This window comes from Sycon ciliatum, chromosome 4, assembly GCF_964019385.1.
Source record: "Sycon ciliatum chromosome 4, ocSycCili1.1, whole genome shotgun sequence".
Classification (NCBI taxonomy): Eukaryota; Metazoa; Porifera; class Calcarea; order Leucosolenida; family Sycettidae; genus Sycon; species Sycon ciliatum.
Window position 1 is genome coordinate 29,915,135 of NC_088646.1, and position 19,427 is coordinate 29,934,561.

At 48.2% G+C, this 19,427-nt stretch overlaps 2 protein-coding genes across 3 annotated transcripts; both read right to left on the bottom strand.

Moving 5' to 3' along the window:
• Positions 1-1,384: 1,384 nt before the first annotated feature.
• On the bottom strand, positions 1,385-7,862 carry LOC135815527 (uncharacterized). Its single transcript, XM_065328841.1, has 7 exons — positions 6,689-7,862; positions 5,723-5,818; positions 5,248-5,338; positions 4,589-4,933; positions 4,124-4,275; positions 3,480-3,732; positions 1,385-2,939 (listed from the first exon to the last, which is right to left on the bottom strand). The coding sequence occupies exons 1-7, from the start codon at positions 6,878-6,880 to the stop codon at positions 1,969-1,971; spliced, it is 2,100 nt and encodes a 699-aa protein (XP_065184913.1). The 5' UTR covers positions 6,881-7,862; the 3' UTR covers positions 1,385-1,968.
• A 1,184-nt stretch (positions 7,863-9,046) lies between these two features.
• LOC135815528 ((Lyso)-N-acylphosphatidylethanolamine lipase-like) lies at positions 9,047-19,179 on the bottom strand. 2 transcript variants are annotated; one of them, XM_065328843.1, is made up of 4 exons: positions 18,886-19,179; positions 12,760-12,903; positions 10,894-11,427; positions 9,047-10,599 (listed from the first exon to the last, which is right to left on the bottom strand). In XM_065328843.1, the coding sequence occupies exons 1-4, from the start codon at positions 18,899-18,901 to the stop codon at positions 10,175-10,177; spliced, it is 1,119 nt and encodes a 372-aa protein (XP_065184915.1). In that variant the 5' UTR covers positions 18,902-19,179; the 3' UTR covers positions 9,047-10,174. The 2 variants fall into 2 exon arrangements, with proteins under 2 accessions (XP_065184915.1, XP_065184914.1); XM_065328842.1 differs by lacking the exon at positions 18,886-19,179 and adding an exon at positions 14,196-14,581.
• Positions 19,180-19,427: the final 248 nt, after the last annotated feature.

Consider the following 19,427-nt stretch of genomic DNA (forward strand, 5'->3'; position numbering starts at 1 on the left):
TTCTGAAGTACTGATTTCAATTGTCTTGATGAGAAATGGACCCTCTTGCCGATGGACAGGTATTGTGTTGAAACTTCAATAGAGAATTTTGATTTTAGTGGCGTTCTTTTCTTTTCAAACGTGCAATCTGTATGAAAGGCATTGGACTTAGAGGGGAGGGCAACATCAGTTGTACCATCTGTGTGGCCACGTGACTTTTCCTGTACCAGTAGTGAACTTTCCAGACCGCAGGGGCGTCGGACGGTATTCGGCATTGGCGTGGCCGCATGAGTATGTATGGGGAGGGGGAGGTCTCCCCCAGGGAGATTTTTTTGGGAAATTGGGCCCAAATAGCCCATATTTCATTGCTTCAAAAGTCACAAGATGAAATTATTGGTGCGGCTTTGGCCAGACCTGCCGCACCGGTTCCGACGCCCCTGTGGCCTGTTTCTGGGAGGAATACATCACCCAGAGTCTGCACCTCTGCATAATTATGCAGTCTGTCCAGCGGAATTTGTCATTGTGAATGAGTCGTGCAAGCTGCAATTACTGATTGTGCTATGTACTGTTCTGTCCCCGGGGAAAATTGCGGAAAAAAATCGCAAAAAAACGCGGGGAAAAACGCGGCATAATATGGCATAATTTGCGGTGAATTTGCGGTAAATATGCGGTGAATAATATTGATGTGCGGCAATTTTCAGTGAGTATGTAGTGAAATCAATCAGTTACAAGTCTCTGGTGTAAGCACTCGTCATATTTGAGTAAAAAGCCGCCACGATGAGACGTTGCTGACCGAACAGTACACTGTGTGTACGTGTAGTGCAACAAAAAAGTTCAAAAAACGCGGGAAAATCGCGGAAAACGCGGTCTTTTAAAAAATCGCAAAAATCGCGGAAAAAAACGCGGCCACGGAATTGCAATTTTCCCCGGGGACAGACTGTTGCACTGTGTCAATACGATCTGTGACATCAGTGTTGCCACATGCATTGACATCAATGAATAATCATGCAGATTGCAGAATGATGTAAGCAACAAACTGCGCCGCTTTCCCCACGGCTGACAGACTTGCAAACTCTGGTGGATGTATCCTCCTGCATGTAGCCAGTACCCTGTGTTGCAACTTGCTGTAGCAAAGTGGGCGAGAGGAGGCAATGCACACTTCAAACCGATCAAACGAGTCGTGTAGCATCAATTTATGATCCTCACTGGTGGATTTTATGACTTCCATTGGGTTTGTACTAGTCTGTATGCTGTGACATAGCACTATTCTCAATCATCATTCACCGGTCACGTGACAAGTCGCTGCAGCTGCAGGCATATACAACCAGGGTGCAGCAAAAAGGGCCGGTTTCAGCTCTCTCTGCATACACCTAATGCCCTGTCTTTGTAAGCAAATACATGTCGATCTCATGTAGTAAGGCAACACTGCCTGTTTGTTCTTTGACATTAAATAAACCAATCCATGTGCCGTGCCCTGACAATACGCACATGCTGCACATACATGTGCATAATGATACCAGTTCAGGTTAGCACAATCATGTTGCGCCCACATTTGATGAAGATATAATTGACGAGTAGACATCTCTCTATTGTTGTAATAATGCCAGGGTAAAAATGAATGGGCCATGACACTGGTTTCATAAGACCGTTTTCTAACTTTCCACCATAAAGTATTTCGTGAATTGACAAATTTCCAGACATGTACGGTCTCATATTGGCAAGAAATGGGTGCTACCTGCAAAGGGCGGATGATGATCAACGTTGCCGGGCCAGCAAGGATGTGATATCAAGATCAAGGCTTCCAAGGGAAAGACTATAATAGGGAAGTGTGTAGGGCGAAATCAGTGTGGAAATACACTCTCAAGGGAAACCCATCAGCGAAAAGCCACCTCCATGGATATGATACTAAAATTTAATAGAGAGTGGGGGAGGGGGGGGGGGAGAGAGAAGGTGGATACAATCCATATTGTCGATGTCTGCATGCAGCCACTAATCAGCTGCCACGTTCTCAGGCGAGTCTGAAACATCCCTCAAATGGGTCGAGTCACGGTCAAAGATTGCCAATGGCGGCCCGATGTACACAGTTTCACAACTTATACCCCGTGCCTTTGTCACCTCCTCCTGTGAATGTTGCCTTGTTGGGCGGCGTACCACTTGATCAGTATGCTCCCCCGGCGCGCACACGGAAGAATCACTCAGCAAGCTGACCTCATCCAAGTCCAACGTGTCGTCCGGCAACAGTCTTGCCCGATTACTGAGACTATTCACCTTGCTCATGTAGCTACGTCGATCTGGCACACTGTTAGAGCGACTCAGGCGAACGACCCGATCCCTGCTCTCATCCATGTCATCGATGCTCTCAATAATATTCGTGGATGAGATACTCCGTTGTTTGGGCGGCAGTGGCAACGTCAGGCACTTCCCAGCGTTAGATGTAGCCATTCGAAATCGCCGCATCTCGGGGTGGCTAGGCAGCTGGGCAGCATCGGGAATTTCAGCAAACTCCACAAATGCTGATGGTTTCATGTCCGTCATTTCCCCAAAGTCGTCATCATTCAACAAGTTGTCACTCAGCAGCTGTGAAGGACTATTGCGGCCAGGTTTAGGAGGTCGGACCGGTGGTCCGTGCGAGATACCTGCTACCGGTGTGCCTTCCTGTTGTCCGGGGGTTCCATCAAGTTCCAACGTATTACCTGGTGTTGCCAGAACTGTTGGTGTGTCTGGTCCCGCTGGTAAGAACACGCTGCTGCTATTAGAATAGGCCAGGTCATCAGGCGGACCATCAATGCTGGAATATGGTGTTAGCATTCGGTCATGGCCTTCGACCGATACCACTGAGCCGGACCATTCAACAGCTGACCCATTTCCACTGGCTGGAGTTGGTGATGGGACGATGTGCAAACTGGATCTCTCCGGTACCAACGAATCCCGCCGATGAGGTTCTCCATCCGGGTTGGAACCTTCAAGCAGTGCACAGTGGCAAATGGAGCAGGCAAAACACAAACAATAAATGGGCACAAATTCAGCAAAACCCTTGGTGTGTACCAGATATACGTGTACACTTCAATCTGTCCTGTCCCGTCCCATCCACCTCATACCAACCCATACTCATTCACATGCATGTGTCAGGGTTCTAGCCAGGTAAAAATAGCAGGGGGGGGGGGGCATGGGAAACAGTTACCTTGTAACCCATTTTTGCATTTTCCAAAATTGTCTTGTCTTGCCATGCAAAATGCAATGCATGGGGCGAACCCCCGACTTCACCAGTAGTGACTATCGACTGCTTTTTTGTTGTTGAATGTCATGAAGAAACACAAAATCGACAAATGAGTAGGGGGGGGGGGGGCACTTTCTCACAGAGGGGCGCTCGATCAGAGCAGGAGGGCGCGCCCCCCCCCCCCCCTCCCCTGCCCTCCTTTGGCTAGACTGACCCTGTGTGTGCTACAGCAATGTACCAGAACATGCACCATGCACAGGAACGTGCACAGACGGTCACGTACTGATGGATGACGGCGCTCTCTGTCTACTGTGATGAATGAACGTGCTGGTGGTGTTGGTGACAATTTCTTCGCCCCAGTCCAGGTTGTAGTGCAGTGCTGCCTTGATAGCCTTCACCAGCAGTCCAACACACTGGCAGTGCAGGCTCAGATCGATCGACATGCCCAGCGGTGACTGGGGCGATTGGGCAATGGACAGCCACAGCTGTTTGACGTCGAAGCGTTGACCTATGGAGTAGATACTGGTCAGTGTGACCTGGTCCACACAGCACGGACACCGCAAACAATCAGAAGTAACAATCCGTGATTGTGGAAACAGAACAGATATGCATCATATGCTTGTGGAGAGAGGGGGGGGGGGGTGAGAGAGAGAGAGAGAGAGAGAGAGAGATAGAGAGAGGGGTGGGGAGGAAGAGAGAGGGGAGATCGAGAGGGAGAGGGAGAGAGAGGAGGGGGGGGGGGTGAGGAGAGAGAAAGAAAGCGGCTGTAATGCCGGGCCATGGCTGTCAACCTCAACGTTTCTCTCAAGTAATTTTGCCACTTGTTTCCAAATTTCCATGTTAAATTTATTGAAGGACTGAACTTGACGGGCTCGGGGTTAACCAACGATACGCATGCTAGGACTAACGCATGCACCAGCTACCTACCTCATACAAGGGAACCATGCTTAGCGGATGCAGGAGCCGGATGCACAGTGGACGGGGCTTTGCCGGCGTAATTACCAGAAGGGCATGTTGTTGTGCAACAACTCGCTGGTGAGATGGTACTCGGACGTGATAGAGACTTGGAATTTCTCCATCTAGCGGCAGCAACAAAAGATAATAATTTGCCGGGGTTAGATGGGGGTCATGAACTCTTGGAAACCGCTGCGCAACAAGGTTTCAAGGAAAGTACTATGCCAGTCATTCGACTCAGCACTGCGCAAAGGATTCACCAGTACTCATGGCTAATAGCTGTACTTTCATAGACCGGCAAAAGAGCAGTGGTTTGCCCACAGGTCTGGACTGAATGTACTGGACCTGAACTCTACTGATCTGCCAACCACGGGGATACGATATGGGTCATGGTATTAAAAAAAAAAAAGATACCAGAGTAGTGGCCAAGCAACTCACCGTTACAAAGGCATAGTGCAAGAGCAGACTTCAATGTGGCCACCCACTCGACTAGGTCCTCACTGTACACGAACCGTATGCACTGCTTGACGAGGCGTTGTGCGGCAAAGAACAGCGACTGGCTTTTCACCAATGCTTCGATCACACATGCATACGTTGTGTGCTGGCCCCTAGACTCCAGGACCCGCTCGTTAACTTGCTGGATAGCAGTAATATCCTCCAGATTGATAACTGCTGGTGGTAAACTGTCTTCGGAGATCCTCCGCTTGCCCTGGGTGAGAGACTTGCGATCGAGCTGCGTCACAAGCACATAAGGTCGTTGTTGGGTCGGCCTGTCTTCCAGATCTGAAAACAAAGGGGAAAGCAGGAAAGGAAATCAGTATACAGAAAACTGAGGAACTCCTGCGTGTACTGTCCCAGCAGCACCCCCCCCCCCCCCCCCCCGCCCTGCAACTTACTGTCTACCAAAGCATGGCATATCCTGGTACATGTGTACACATTGATCAGTCTTATCCGTAGAAACTGAGTACGGTAATGCACAAGGTGTGAGTTTCCATGCATCTCAAGTTCTTAGTATTCCTCTACCATAGCGACGACAGCATGCACAACAGGAGCATGCAATCTGTTTCATCCAACTACAAGTATTAGTTGGCTCATACCTGTGAATCCTAAGTCACTGCCAACTCTCTCCAGGGAGAGCGTACACTTTTCTCGCCATAGGCAATCCTGAAGTACCGCTGTGTAAGGTGCCTGTGGTCACAGTTAGACATATGGGTCACAAGGCAGCACCACAGGTCAGCTAACAATGACAGCATATGAGCCATACTCACTGTGACAGCATATGAGCCATACTCACTGTGACTCGCCATGACTCGCCACGGATGTAATATCAATGGGGACACAGCAGTAACCTATTTCACCCAGCCACAGAGGCCATAATATGCATAGGGGACGGAACTCCACATACCCCCCCCCCCCCCCCCCAACACACACACACGCACCCCCCCCCCCCCCCCCCCCGACGCACATGTGCCACGTGAACTCGCTACTTTTACTTCACTCAGTCAGTCTCGATGGACTCTTTGGGCAACTGGTTTTAGAATGTCAAGTCAGTTCGGTGGCTGTACCGCTTACCATTGCATCACTCGGCAGCATGAGGATATCAACTGTAACCTGGTGGATGCATTGCTGCTGGATGGGCTTGAGTGGCGAGCCGTCGTCAGTACTCATCTGCCAACACCAGTTAGTGCACACGCATAGTATAGTATACATGGATCAGTCACTTCCTACCATAGCCGGTTCCAGCTCACGTACCGGTATGTACTGTACTCATTCAGGGCCGTAGCACCCAATCCGGCCAATTCGGCCATGCAGCAATTCGATAAGGGCTCCCCCATTTGGCTGGATCACCTGAAATCCCAGTGCTACAGCCCGATCATTTCACCTACTCGACTTGAAGACATAACATTGCCAACACTATTATTTTTATAAGTGATTCAGTGTGTGTGTGTGGGGGGGGGGGGGGGGGGAGGTATCATCAACGAGCTAAAATCCATAGGAGAGTGCATTGTTTAATTTGTTAGTTAGGCCGATGAATCGCATGGCTCTCAACAAGCACTAGTTTCTGCCTGGGAATTATCTGTGCGTACATGAAGCTCTGGATATGTTCAACGTGTCCGCCACCCCAAGTAATAGTTATGTGTGTTTTCGTCCATCAACATGGAACTAATTACTTATGTACCAGTACTTGGACGTACATGCACATGTATGCCAAACCAGCCTATGGCGAACAAAATTGTTGACAGCCCCAACTCATCTGGAGTACAGAAAGAAAGAACTAAAACACGAATATGGATCCAGATCCACTACAATAACTGCAGTAGCGTACAGCCATGCAGCGATCAGTACATTCTACATGACAGTGTAGTGTGCAAACCTTCGCTTCAGCAAAACCCCAAAGCCAATCTCCCAAAGGCATTTTTCAGGAGAGTTGTTCGCCTAGCGGTACACCAGGTGCACTGACTGTCGTGTACAGTGCAGCACGAGTACGGGCAATGCTTATCCATGCACGACGTGACAAGGCAATGGGTTCTGACTTACCGGTGAACTACTGATTCCAAGGCTGTTGGTCAAAGACTTCTGCAATTTGGAGGCCCAAGAAACTCGGCTGTTGGTACTGCAGGAGAGAGATGATGGGTTGGTCGGTGTGGAACCCACCGCCGGTACCTGGCTTTCGCGCCTGGTAGTACTAGTAGTGACATTGCGGAGTGGAGGCGTAGTAGTTGCATTCATTCCACTTTTAGTTTTACGGCCTAGCTGTTGCCTTGGCACGATCGAGTGAGCGCGTGCCGGGGGTGAGCCCTACTGCTTGCGCGCTAGTGCAGTGGCGCGTGTACGGGTGCGGACAGAGCTGCTCGATCTAGAACTAGAAGGCTGTGACTGTGTGGAATGGGTAGGGACGAAGCTCAGCAGCGAGGGATGGGTGTTCCAGTGCAGTGCGTCTAAACAGTAGCAAGTGTGAAGAGGGTACAGACCGCCGAATCTTGTTCAAGACCACTTCAACTCCAAGGGTATCTTGATGACAAACATCGCTTCCACTCACGCTACAATCCAGCCAGCGAGATCCATGTAGATGGTCGCCCTGTTTTCTTCACCTCCAGACTCAATCTTCATCATTCTTTATTATCTTGGTAGCCAAAGCCAGACCTAAAGACGACTGGACAAGGCGCTAGTGAGGTTTGGTCCAAAAGCGGTGCACCGGTGGAGTCTACGGTCATGGATCACAAAGCACTGAGGAGTAGATCTACTGCACTGGTAATACGTCGTGTGCTGCCCAAGCAGGGAATGGACGGCTGAATACCAGACTTCCACAACTAACTACTTCACAGGGGATACAAAACAGTACAGCCATGTAATGTTCCTTGTTTGTGCCTGTGGCCTGCGAACCTTGGAGTAGTGAGCTCCTGGTCGACCGGTCGGGTCCCGTGATGTTGAGAATCGCAAAGAATGTCATAGCTGACATTGACAGTCGGCTACATGACTTGTAGTCTTGTTACATCTCCGGACCGTATTCAAGGTATTACCACCATTGCGGGCACCATGATTACCGTGATCGATCAGCTCAGCAGCCAGTGCCACGACAGTGACGACACATGCCACAGCCTAGGCACGAGCAGTGCAGATCCGATTCTAGCTCCGTCAGATCATGCAGACGCCAAGGCAAGATTATCGGATCCAGTGCCACCATACACGTGCGAAACTCCTTCAATCGATCAGGATACCGGTACCGGTATGATTCTATGACAGTATGAGTATGAATGCCAAGTGTATTTTAAAAAGGAATTATTTCGACCTATGCTGGACCTTGGGCTGTTGGAGAGCTAGCGCTAGGGTGCTGGGGTAGACCGTCTACGGCTCCCTGTACTGCTGCTGTACTGGCCTGGACACACAGACGATGCCTAGACATTGCAGAACTGAGAAGAATCGCACTCTTTATCGTCCCTCACGTTCGAAGCACAATATCAATGAACGACAGCTTCGAGCTCATGAGTCATGTGTCGGTCCTTGCCTACAGCTACCCACACATACAATTGTGGATAGCTGATCATCTTCAATCCGAGCGGTAACAAAAGATATGTGACCGTGTGCGGGAGTCAGCTTCCCTGATCAGCATGATTATGGCACCGCTACTGGCGCTAGGTGGTACAGTCCTGCTAGGAGCTAGCTACTGCCCCCCCCCCCCAAACTAGGGCTCATGCGTAGCCTGATTAGATGGGAGGATACGTGGGACGGAGTGCCGTTTGCTAGGAGAAAATAGCAATCCTGTATCCGGGATCCACAGCTGACATTGCACATGTTTTCAAGACACACAGAGTGACACATGCGCTGAAGAAGCCGAACTTCCGGAGTTCCGCCATACCACTGAGAAACCGTGCTTGGTCCAACACTGAGTACTGGCAGTGACGCAGATCAGATAGACATAACTAACGTGACACACACAATCACAGTCGTGTAGGATTGTAGCCTCCTAGCCTTGTACTCTGTTACCATGGTTACTGTAGCCTGGCCCTAGCCTAGGGCCAGTAGGGGCTAGGCTGGGGACTCAGTTATAAGTGGGGAGTTCCTCCCCACAGTGCGTGGTGGGCCCATGCCATACCATGCATGGGGTAGACTGGAGGAAATGGACAAGGAGGAAGCCTTCGGAAACGGCAGACGCAGCAACCAGAGAATCAAGAGAAGGAAAACTGCCCCCCCCCCCCCCCCCCCCCACTTGCCCAAGCCACCGGTAAACACACATGAGAAAACTAACGGTCATTAGTCGAAGAGTGTGAAGTAAGTTCAATAGTCCATAATTATGGACTATTGGTAAGTAACTTGCATGCTACTACAGTAGGCACCAAAGTTAGGATTTTCAGCCAGGGAGGCGTTGTCCAACGCACACCGCAACTCCACCCAATGTCTGTTGTTGTCGGATAACATCAAGACTCAAGAGTATACTTTGCATTGCATGTGCAAAAAAATGCAAGCGACAGTGCTCAGCTGTATACATGTACTTGACTCCTGGTCCACGTAGGGACTGGACATAATTAATATTTATTTACACAAACGGTTCATTTTTTCCTGACTCAACATGAACTTTGAGAAACAAAGAATATCAACACGCACGGATAACAAACAGGACTAGAAAGGAGTACTAGTACATGCACCGTAAAAAGAAAGCAAAGAACAAGGTGACCAGCACCTTGGTCCAGCAGTGGCAGCAGGACGCAGACATGACAGAATAATAACAATAGAAAGGCTACCTAAAGCTGCAGCGCACTACCACCCTATCCTAAAAATAAATACTGAGTGTGGCAACGAAACAACCCAAACCATCATGAATCAAATAAGAAAGAGTGCTCGCCGGGATAACATAATTTTTGACCACCAGGCAAACATGCAGCCAGGCGAGCAACAAGAAATACGGATCTCAAATTTCAAGTCACATGGATGTGATAATAGAAGAGTACTATATTACTGTGATAAATTAATACGGATGGAAACATTTTTATGAACGTGACTAGCACCAGGGCTGAGGCAGCACAATATGAAAGGCTGGCCAGTGAGGCAGTAAGTTGCGTGCAGTACTAACAGGCAAACGTACCAGTACTGGTAAGACGACGTGTCACCTATAGCGAAGACTGTGCAGTGTTGCCACATCATTATAGCCAAATATCAGTAGGATGAAAAAATAAAAATGCATCATCCGGGGGCTTTGCCCCCGGACCCCCCCCCCCCCCCCCTCCTTCATAGTAACCCCAATACACAGATACACAGACACACACGGGCGCGAAACTGTTAAGAAAACCTTTCACGGCTTTGCATGAGACTCAGGCTGAGTTTGCCGATTTTCCCCAGGCAGCTGATGATTCGCTTAGCACCTTAGGAGAGAGCTATGGAAACACGCGTGATGAGCAGTAATAGCCAAAAATCTGGACCATGACTTCTAAACCAAGCACAAGGGCAAACTTGGATACTTTCATGGCTGTTGTCAGCAGGAGAAGGTCAATTGTCAGCAGGTCATTACAGGCCTCAAAAATCGGCAGGCTACTGACATGTCGGCAGGTGTGGCGACACAGACTGTGTCACATCAACCTGGCGACAGTGTTCGTTTACAACTTGATTGAAGCCATCGAATCCGTACACATGGTGGTTGGCATCAGGTAAAACAGTCACATCCACACGACTCTTCCCTAGAATCTCACGTGTCTTCTCGCCCGGTACACTGTCGTTCCAGGATCGCTCGCCGTAGATGAACGAGACATTGAGGCCGTCGGGCACGTCGCCGATGCGCTCTAGCATTGGGTTGGTCGCAAAGCCCATGTTCTTGCTCATCAGGCTCTTCATGGCGAGCTCGCCGCTTGGCTGCTGGGCATTGCAGTGGTACATGTACTCCAGCATGGTAGTGTCAGGGTACAAGTCGGAGAAGACGCGCTGCAAGTCGGGACGGGCGCGTTGCATCAAACCAGGACCTGCCGGCAATCAAAAGAAAGAACATAGCACTGATTTAGAAACATCTCTCTCAGAGAGTACACATGAGACACTAACAAAACGACCGACTACAGTCCCACAAAGTCAAGATAATTTGCTACGTCCTCTGCTATAGTTATGTCTGTACCATGAATGGTGATCGCCAGGCTGCCCGTACATGGTTTCATTCACGACAAGAAGCTGTACTATACTAGTAGACTGGGGAAATTCCAGCAGCAATGCACACTAACAGCACACAGCACTACTACGACATACAACAATCAGCTTGGACTCACCGAAAGGGCCAGCTGCACGTAGAATGCCAAGCGGGCTGACCCGAGCGCCAACGAACGAAAAGAACTTGTAACGGATTGGATAGGTCCGCTCAAATTCGGTGCCCTCAACAGGCCGCACAGCCATTCCCCACGGATCAGCCAGAATTAGATGCTTGACGAACCCAGGATACTTGAAGGTATACGAGAGTGAAATGAAACCACCTAGGCTGTGGCCGAGCAGGATGAACGAGTCGAGCTCCATCTTAGCTCGCCATTGCTCTAGATTCTCAACAAACTGCTCTTCTGCCTCGTCCGGCTCGGTACTGAACTCTGGTCGATCACTACGGCCGAAACCAACCTGGTCTAGAGCATACACTGTTCTCTTCTCAGCTAGCTCGTCAATGTTTTTAGCCCAGGTGCCGATGGCTGCTGCAAAGCCATGCACAAGAACAAGTGGCTCCTTGTCGGGAAACTGGCCACGGTTCACAACCATTGTGCGCACACGATGACCATTGTCCAGTTCCACAAAGGACACCTCCACGTCAGACTTCAGCACTGCAGGGAACAGATAGACATGAAGGATACAACATATTCAAATCCATCTCCATTTCTCATGCTTGTTCGACCCTCAGGATTGCAGTGGGTGTGCATCCATCTTGAAGCTACACTTATTACTTCAAAGTTCAACATAGTGTGCCACATAAAATAAACATTACCCAGAGAAGAAAGGCTAAGCTACATGTCTTGCCTGTGGAGCTGGACCACAACAGTGTACATGACTGTACTACATATCCATGCAGCACAGGGGACCCACTAAATACTGCAGAACATGTAATTCTAGGAACTTAGAAGTTGCGACTTCGGCGGTATTAGTCATGAAGTCGGTTGCTCCAACGAGGAACACACGCTTCTTGCCGAACTTGACACTTGACTGACTCACGACTGTTCGGTAAGAAGCGTGTGTTCCTCGTTGGAGCAACCAACTTCATGTAATCTTAGGTGTGCTAAAATTTCGGTGTCAGGGCCCTGCCAGGTTTCAGGTGTAATGTAAAATTAGGTGACCAGCCCACCCTTCATATACAGTGCATACGCTAGCGCCTTTTAGGTGGAATCTAAATTTAGGTGCCTGGTTTCTCTACGAAATTAAAGTTACACCGAAAATAAAGGTGTTATACAGTAATGGGACATGGAGAAATGCTAGGGAAGTGCCATCTGCTTGACGCTGACCAAAGCTGCACTACACTTAGTTTAGATAACAGCGATCTCCAACATAACTAGGTCATAGTCACTCATACTAGTACTAGTACTACATGAAGTAGATGTAGTACTGGTGGCCAGCAACACGATTAGCACTGTAGAATCAACAAGGATACCAACACCCACCCTGTACACAGTAACAGTTGCCACCAGCAAACAATTTTTAAATTATGCATCAGCATGAGTGCAGACTGGGTCTGGGACAGGCTGACATAGTCATTGTCAATTTGTACACTGCTGTTCCTGCCTGTTACAGTACAAGTGGCCACTTTCCCCACACAATCAGCACGTGCCCAGTGTCAAGTGCACACACTGCAGGTCACATCCAAGGATTGCCCATGATAATGGAGCCTCCAGTGGAATGGAGGGACTCGTCGTACGGAATTCTTGCACGTTTACTGCTGTGAGAAGCAGCAAGATGCATTTGCCTGCATACCGTAGCACTGCTGCGCACACTTGTATAGTACTGCAGTCCATAATTATTTATTTTCACATTATCATATCAGTCCAACTGCATAACTGCGTGTAAACTCTAACCAGCAGAGAGAGAGAGAGAGAGAGAGAGAGAGAGACAAGGGGCGGGGGTTGTAGCAATGAAGCACAGCACGCTAAACGTCCGTTTGCCCTTACCAGATAGAACCTTGTGCTCAGCGTCCTCTAGATGACCGTCTGAGGAGGGCACCCACCATCCACCAGTTCTCGTGCCGCTATTCGAAGATGACGACATACTGCCGAGTCCAATCGCCGCTAACGCACTAGCGGCCACCAACAGACCTGAAAGGGAACCAGCAAAACACGAAAGTAACAATTGCTTGGGCTGTCAGCATATTTACACTCAGTTACAAAACACATGACTGTAATGAATGATTGACTGATATGCAGCCCACTGAGTGCCAGGACCGAGAACAGACCTGCTTGAAAAAGGACGTTCCCCAGACTACAGTACAAGTTCTGTACCTATGAGTCTATGCCTTTGATCTGACCAGGGAGTTAAAGGGGAAGTTAAGGCAAAAATTAAAATTTCACCAGTTGTAGTCTTCGGGGTGCTGAGTCGAATGGTCTTGGTCCGAGGAAGCTGAGACGCTCCCTTCCTACTTGAATCCCAATCGAACTCGCGCACTTCCACCGAAACTGGGTGACTGCGCCCTACTAGATGGGGATTTGTATGCAAAATGTCACTAAAAGCGCCATTTCGTTCTTATAAAAGCACGGATGACCGCGATTGGCCCATATGTTGTAGTCTTTTGGACGCTGAGTCGACTGGTTTTGGTCCGAAAAGGCTGCGATGCGGCGTTCCTCCTTTATTCCCAATCGAACATGGTTGAAGAAGCGGTCACGTGCTCCTGCGTACACCAGTCAGCTGGTCACCGTGCCTGCAGGGTACAACTTACTAGCCTGTTTGACCTTTTTTGGGTGCAGTCCTGTCACTCGAGTTGAACTCGAGTTGAACCTTGGTGTGAAAGTTGTCACCTGCTGGCGTGGTGACCAGGTGATTTGGGCACCCAGGACCACGTGACCGCTTCTTCAACCATGTTCGATTGGGAATAAAGGAGGAACGCTGCATCGCAGCCTTTTCGGACCAAAACCAGTCGACTCAGCGTCCAAAAGACTACAACATATGGGCCAATCGCGGTCATCCGTGCTTTTATAAGAACGAAATGGCGCTTTTAGTGACATTTTGCATACAAATCCCCATCTAGTAGGGCGCAGTCACCCAGTTTCGGTGGAAGTGCGCGAGTTCGATTGGGATTCAAGTAGGAAGGGAGCGTCTCAGCTTCCTCGGACCAAGACCATTCGACTCAGCACCCCGAAGACTACAACTGGTGAAATTTTAATTTTTGCCTTAACTTCCCCTTTAATACATGTACCGAGTCCCTGGATCCATGACCATACCAGGTCACTTCCAAAAAACCTTGGCATCGTACGACACCGTACATGATTTACACACAGAACCAAAACAGCACGACGTCATGTCCTCACACTCACGAAACTGCTATACTAGCCAGCACTAAAAGAAAGTTTCTGAAAATCTTGCGTAGAGCCTACTGCTCAGCTAGCTCACTCACCAGAACGAAGAATTTTCTTTTTCGGTGCCACGGACGCACTCGTATGTGGTGCGTGCCGAGGAGGGAAGTTAGAGCTAACTACTGGCCGTTCGGCTACCTTTCGACTTGAAACGCTGCTCGCTGTTCTGCACTGGAGCACTGATCCAGTTGCGGAAACAATCCTTAGTGTTCGTCTCATCAGACACACCTCTACAAAGTCTTCTACTTCTGCACCAAAACAAGTTCCTTGGAAGAGTTTTATAAGACTTGCTGGATCGAGACATGTGATATTTTGTCACGAATTGAGCGGTCCTAGGCATCCACTACATCTGTCCTGTCCATCAAAAGAATGTCTGCGGCCTCTCCCGGGCAAGTGGCATCCATCCCCTATTTCACACACAACTAAAGTAACCGATCGTCTAGAATATTCGATAATAATCATGATACATTATGCATCAGCATGCGTTACGAAATTCGAAACTTCGAGACTACCGGTAATCACTACGTCACAGCTCGTGCCGTGTGAATCGTGACGTAATTGTGACGTGTTTGACATGTCGATATGCAGCTGAGCTCGTCTCACTCTCAGCACGACACTCGAGTCTCGAGTCGATGTAACGATGTTCAATCAAACTCAAAGACGATCATGCAGTTCTGCCCTCCAGCTCGAGTACTTATCATGCAGACCAGGGACTCGGTCTAGTAATCAAGACAAGAGTACATAACATGATGTACTCTTGACGTACAGCCTCATCTCAGTACAGGTCAGACCTCAATAACGTACGAAATGTGAATGTCCCTGCCGAAACCGCATAACTTCTGTACAAAATCTCCTCGCTATTATCATGATTATAACATAATACGCAAAACAGCGGAGGCCAGTTTCTCGCACTAGTAAGTAAGCATTTCCCCAAGAACGCCAAACTGCGAAAGCTCTTCAACAGAAACACCTTGAAAGTCGGCTATAGCTGCATGCCTAATATGGAAACGTGGATCAACGGCCACAACAAGAAAATAATGCAACCGAAGCACGAGAGAGTCCCCTGCAACTGCCGAGTCGCCGCATCTTGTCCACTGAAAGGTGAATGCAAGTCGACCAATGTGGTGTATGAGGCTGAAATAACGTCGGACAGTGCCCTGAAGACATACACCGGAATGTCGGCACCGGATTTCAAGTCCAGGTATGGCAACCATATGACGTCGCTGCGCCACGAGCGGTACGCAGCAAATATGGAGCTGGCAAAGTATGTCTGGAGCCTAAAATGCCAGAATAAGGCCTACAAGATTGGCTGGTCCATCAAGGAACGTGCACGGGCTTACACCAATGTCACCAAACGTTGCAACTAATTACTTATGTATCGCGGAGAAATACCGCTTCAGCATATCCAATCGCAGCACCTCCCTCAACAAGCGAACGGAGCTCGTGTCAAAGTGTAGGCACTCTGCCAATTTCCTGCTTGGTAGGCACGGAGTCACGTGACTTGCAACCACATGGCACGCGACAGCTATTTGCACCCGTCTGCAGCCCTTCTGATTATGGGTGTAGTATCTTGCACATAGCCTCGCTTGACGTCGCGTCATCATGGTCATTTCATCTCCTCACCTATTCTAAAGCACCTATAGCCACCACAGCGCGTAGAAATTTGCACCTTGCACCTGTTTGTTGGTACATTGAAGGGCATCTCCCCTCCTCCAACTTATTTGAAGCGCTTACCAAAGTGTGCGGCATCTTGCACCTGCATGATTGTGATTGCAGGCAAGCCACGTTATCATTCTTTCACACAGCCTTGCTTGCCTTCCTGCCATATCATATTTCTTTTCTCACTCACAGACTATGGGAGTTTGGCACATTTTCCCTCCAGGACTTTTTGCACCCACCAGACCTCAAACCTTCACAGATTCCTTCCTATGCCACTGTATAAATACCATACTAGCTGTGCATCCTGTTATCAGTTGTCTGAAGATTGCCATCTGGCATGAAACTATTATTGTAGTGACAACAATCCAGACGCGTGGTACTCAGTGACTCGTGTGTTACCATGGTTACTGCTCTGCTTCCGCATTGAGCACTCGATCGAACCGGAGGACTCCGCTCTCTGCAATCCGCTATAGCGTAAGTTTCGCTATAACGCACTGTTTGCTGGGTCCCGGGCGCACGGACACCTCAGCATAACGTAAAAAGTCGTATAAAAATGACGTTTAGGCTGCCACTGCACTATGTAGGTAAAAATATACGCATGTACTATAAATGCCGCTTTTTGGTATAAGTCGTCAAGGACACATATGGGAAATCTAATACGATCCATATACATGTATGTTTCAGCAAGTCGCGGACCCTGTACATGTATACGGTATGTATAAGCAGCTTTTTCCTTCTGTACCGTATCTTTTGAATTTCATGCACCTCACCTCATATGACGTGTTTTGGCGGTTGGGCTGGAAAATGCATATACACGTACAACTTGCAGTGTGGCTGCTGGCTGTAATAATTATACAGTACACATATTTTCACCTTTTACACGTACATATACATGCGTATATTTTTCACCTAGTGCGGTTGGAGCCTTAGGCCGTCATCACACTGCGTTCTCTGACTTCCGTTCACGTCTACGTCTATGGAGAAAAATCCAAAACGGGTGGTCGTGTCATCAAGCAGGCACAGTTCTTGACCCGTACACGCGGTCACATTTTTCGAGAAATTTGAAGATTCATGCGCAAGTACATGTATGAGGTTGCTTGGAAAAAGACTGGGGGAGATACGCACGTTCATCCCCCCCCCCCCCCCCCCCTCCCTACCACGTCTACGTTTCCTATGCTCCCGTTTTCACCCCGTACATGGATCATCATGACAACCGACCAAAAACTCCTTATAGGCGATTCACACGACAGTCAAATCCACGTGCACCGGACCGTTGCTATGGTATTTCACCTGTGAACGAGAAAAGTGGCTTGCCAAAGTCTCAGCGTGAATCATTCATGCATACTTTACATCTTTCAAAGCATTCATCTAGGGATTGAGTTGAATCTTTTACACAACCTTGTTACATCTGCCTTGAGTTTCTTTGGATTAGACTTTTTTCCAATTTTCATTTTGATTTCATCGTCGAGTTTCATCCCTGTATCTTTGGTGTTCTTCCTTCTTTCCTTGTCGTATTGTTTGAATAAACCCGTTTTGACTATCAGAAAAGTGGCTGAAAAGTGCAAGCGAGCAGGGCCCACTTTCACGATAATCGTGGCATGCACGAGTACATTTACACCAAAAAAGCGCGAAACAAGACTTTGATTTTTTACGCGGCTCTTTTCAACATGATTATTATGGTATGCATGTTTTGAAAATTTGAAAGACCCATGGCTACTGGTGGGTGAAGCATTCAAAAATGCAAACGTACCTGTCGTCGAGTGCAGCCACCAAGAAGTGGCACTTGCACGTTTTACAGGGAGTGATATACGAGAAAAGTGACTGTGTGGATTCACACGGCTGCACTTGACGACAGGCACGTTTGCATTTTTGAATGCTTCACCGACCAGTAGCCACGGGTATTTCAAATTTTCAAAACACGCATACAATAATTATCATGTTCTAAAGAGCCGCGTAAAAAATCAAGTCTTGTTTCGCGCTTTTTGGTGTAAATGTACTCGTGCACGCCACAATTATCGTGAAAGTGGGCCCCCTGCTCGCTTGCACTTTTCAGCCACTTTCAGCCACTTTTCTCGTTCACAGGTAAAATACCATAGCAACTTTCCGGTGCACGTGGATTTGCCTGTCGTGTGAATACCCTATTACAGTCGTGTGTGACATCCTACTCATGTGAATTCCGATATGTTTAAACAATTATGGCTCAAACCTGAAAATAGTGGTGTGATTTATAATCGAGTGTGACTTATAATCAGGGAAATACGGTAGTCAATTTTTTTCATTAGACATGGTTAGCATTTTACCGTTTTATTCCGGGGCGTAGCACCCGCTACGACTGGTACGACCATGGCCGTACCACTTTTCGAAATGTGTGCTCCGTCTGGAACGTGCAAAACCGTAATAAAGAAATCGGGACCCGTCAGATCTTCGACTTTTGTTTGAGTTTGACTCATACTCGACTCGACACGGCTATTAGGTACACTTGGTTCACGGCAACTTAGTTTTCTGCACGTGAACCATCAAATTCTATGACTAAAAATTAGTAAAAATGGGCCAAAAGTAGTAAGGCACAAAATCCTGTGTTCTGGGTACTTTTAAAGTACCCAGAACACAGGATTTTGTCCCTTTTTACAAAATTTTCCCGGGGGAAGACCCTTCACAGCCCGCTCCGTCCTTAATTAACGGTACTCGTACCCAGCACCCAAAATACGGTCGGTTTGGTATCGTTTCGACGATAGAAGGCTCTGTTTACAAGGAGAATGAAATGGTAAGATTCCAACTAGGGTGACGTCACAAGCTGATCGTTGTGTTAGAAACGGTAATGCTAGTAATGTCTTGTACACACACAAAAACACGGTACAGGCCGACGGTCGAAGTCATCGTGAACGGTAAAATGCTATAACCATGTCTACTACTACTATCCGAACCCCTCCGGATAGTACAGTCTGCAGCGCAGACGGGTTCGGATAGTCAACGCTCTACTGTGCACAACCATGCCACATGCCGGGTTTGAGGGTTGATGTCATTCAACATCATGTGCACTGCTTTACCAAAGCAAAAAAAGTGTGTCCTTACCTGACCTGCACTGCATGATGAAGTGGTTGAATAGAAACAGTTGACAGCACTGCAGCACCAGTACTTTGTAAATTACTACATACTAGTACTACACAATTATACTGTACTAAACTAGTGAATTACTAAGTACTGTATTAAAGTACAGTCATGTAGTTACTTGCCTGACAACACACACTGGTCTTACTTAGCTCTGACACACTTGTCTTGACTCAGTCTGTCACTCACAATATTCGCCAGAAAATGCGACTGCCTGGCCTCGTACATGGTTATTACAAATATTAGGGAGTCATGTAGATTCTACATAATTATGAAAAACTAATTACTAAAATAATTACTGCACTGCTGGGCAGAAGATCTACATGTGTATAATCTATGGCCTACTAGATCAATGCGAGTACATAATTGTGAAGTGGGGACATGGGTAGATCTACCTACCGCAGTACCGGGTAGATCTACCGGGTGCACTCACTGCACTGTGACCAGGTGACTGCATGCACCCCCAACTGGCAACTGGCCCAAGTCCTGATATCGCGATCGCATGG

Bases quoted from the DNA above. Each gene is read 5' to 3' on its own strand.
- LOC135815527 (XM_065328841.1), bottom strand. From the start codon at position 6,880: ATGAATGCAACTACTACGCCTCCACTCCGCAATGTCACTACTAGTACT. The intron at 5,819-6,688 runs GTAAGTCAGAAC...TGGTGTTGGCAG, and splicing joins TTGGAATCAGTAGTTCACCG to ATGAGTACTGACGACGGCTC. The intron at 3,733-4,123 runs GTAGGTAGCTGG...TGTGTGGACCAG, and splicing joins GCATGGTTCCCTTGTATGAG to GTCACACTGACCAGTATCTA.
- LOC135815528 (XM_065328842.1), bottom strand. From the start codon at position 14,373: ATGAGACGAACACTAAGGATTGTTTCCGCAACTGGATCAGTGCTCCAG. The intron at 12,904-14,195 runs GTGAGTGAGCTA...GTTCCCTTTCAG, and splicing joins AAAGAAAATTCTTCGTTCTG to GTCTGTTGGTGGCCGCTAGT. The intron at 11,428-12,759 runs GTAAGGGCAAAC...TGTTCCCTGCAG, and splicing joins TGAGCACAAGGTTCTATCTG to TGCTGAAGTCTGACGTGGAG.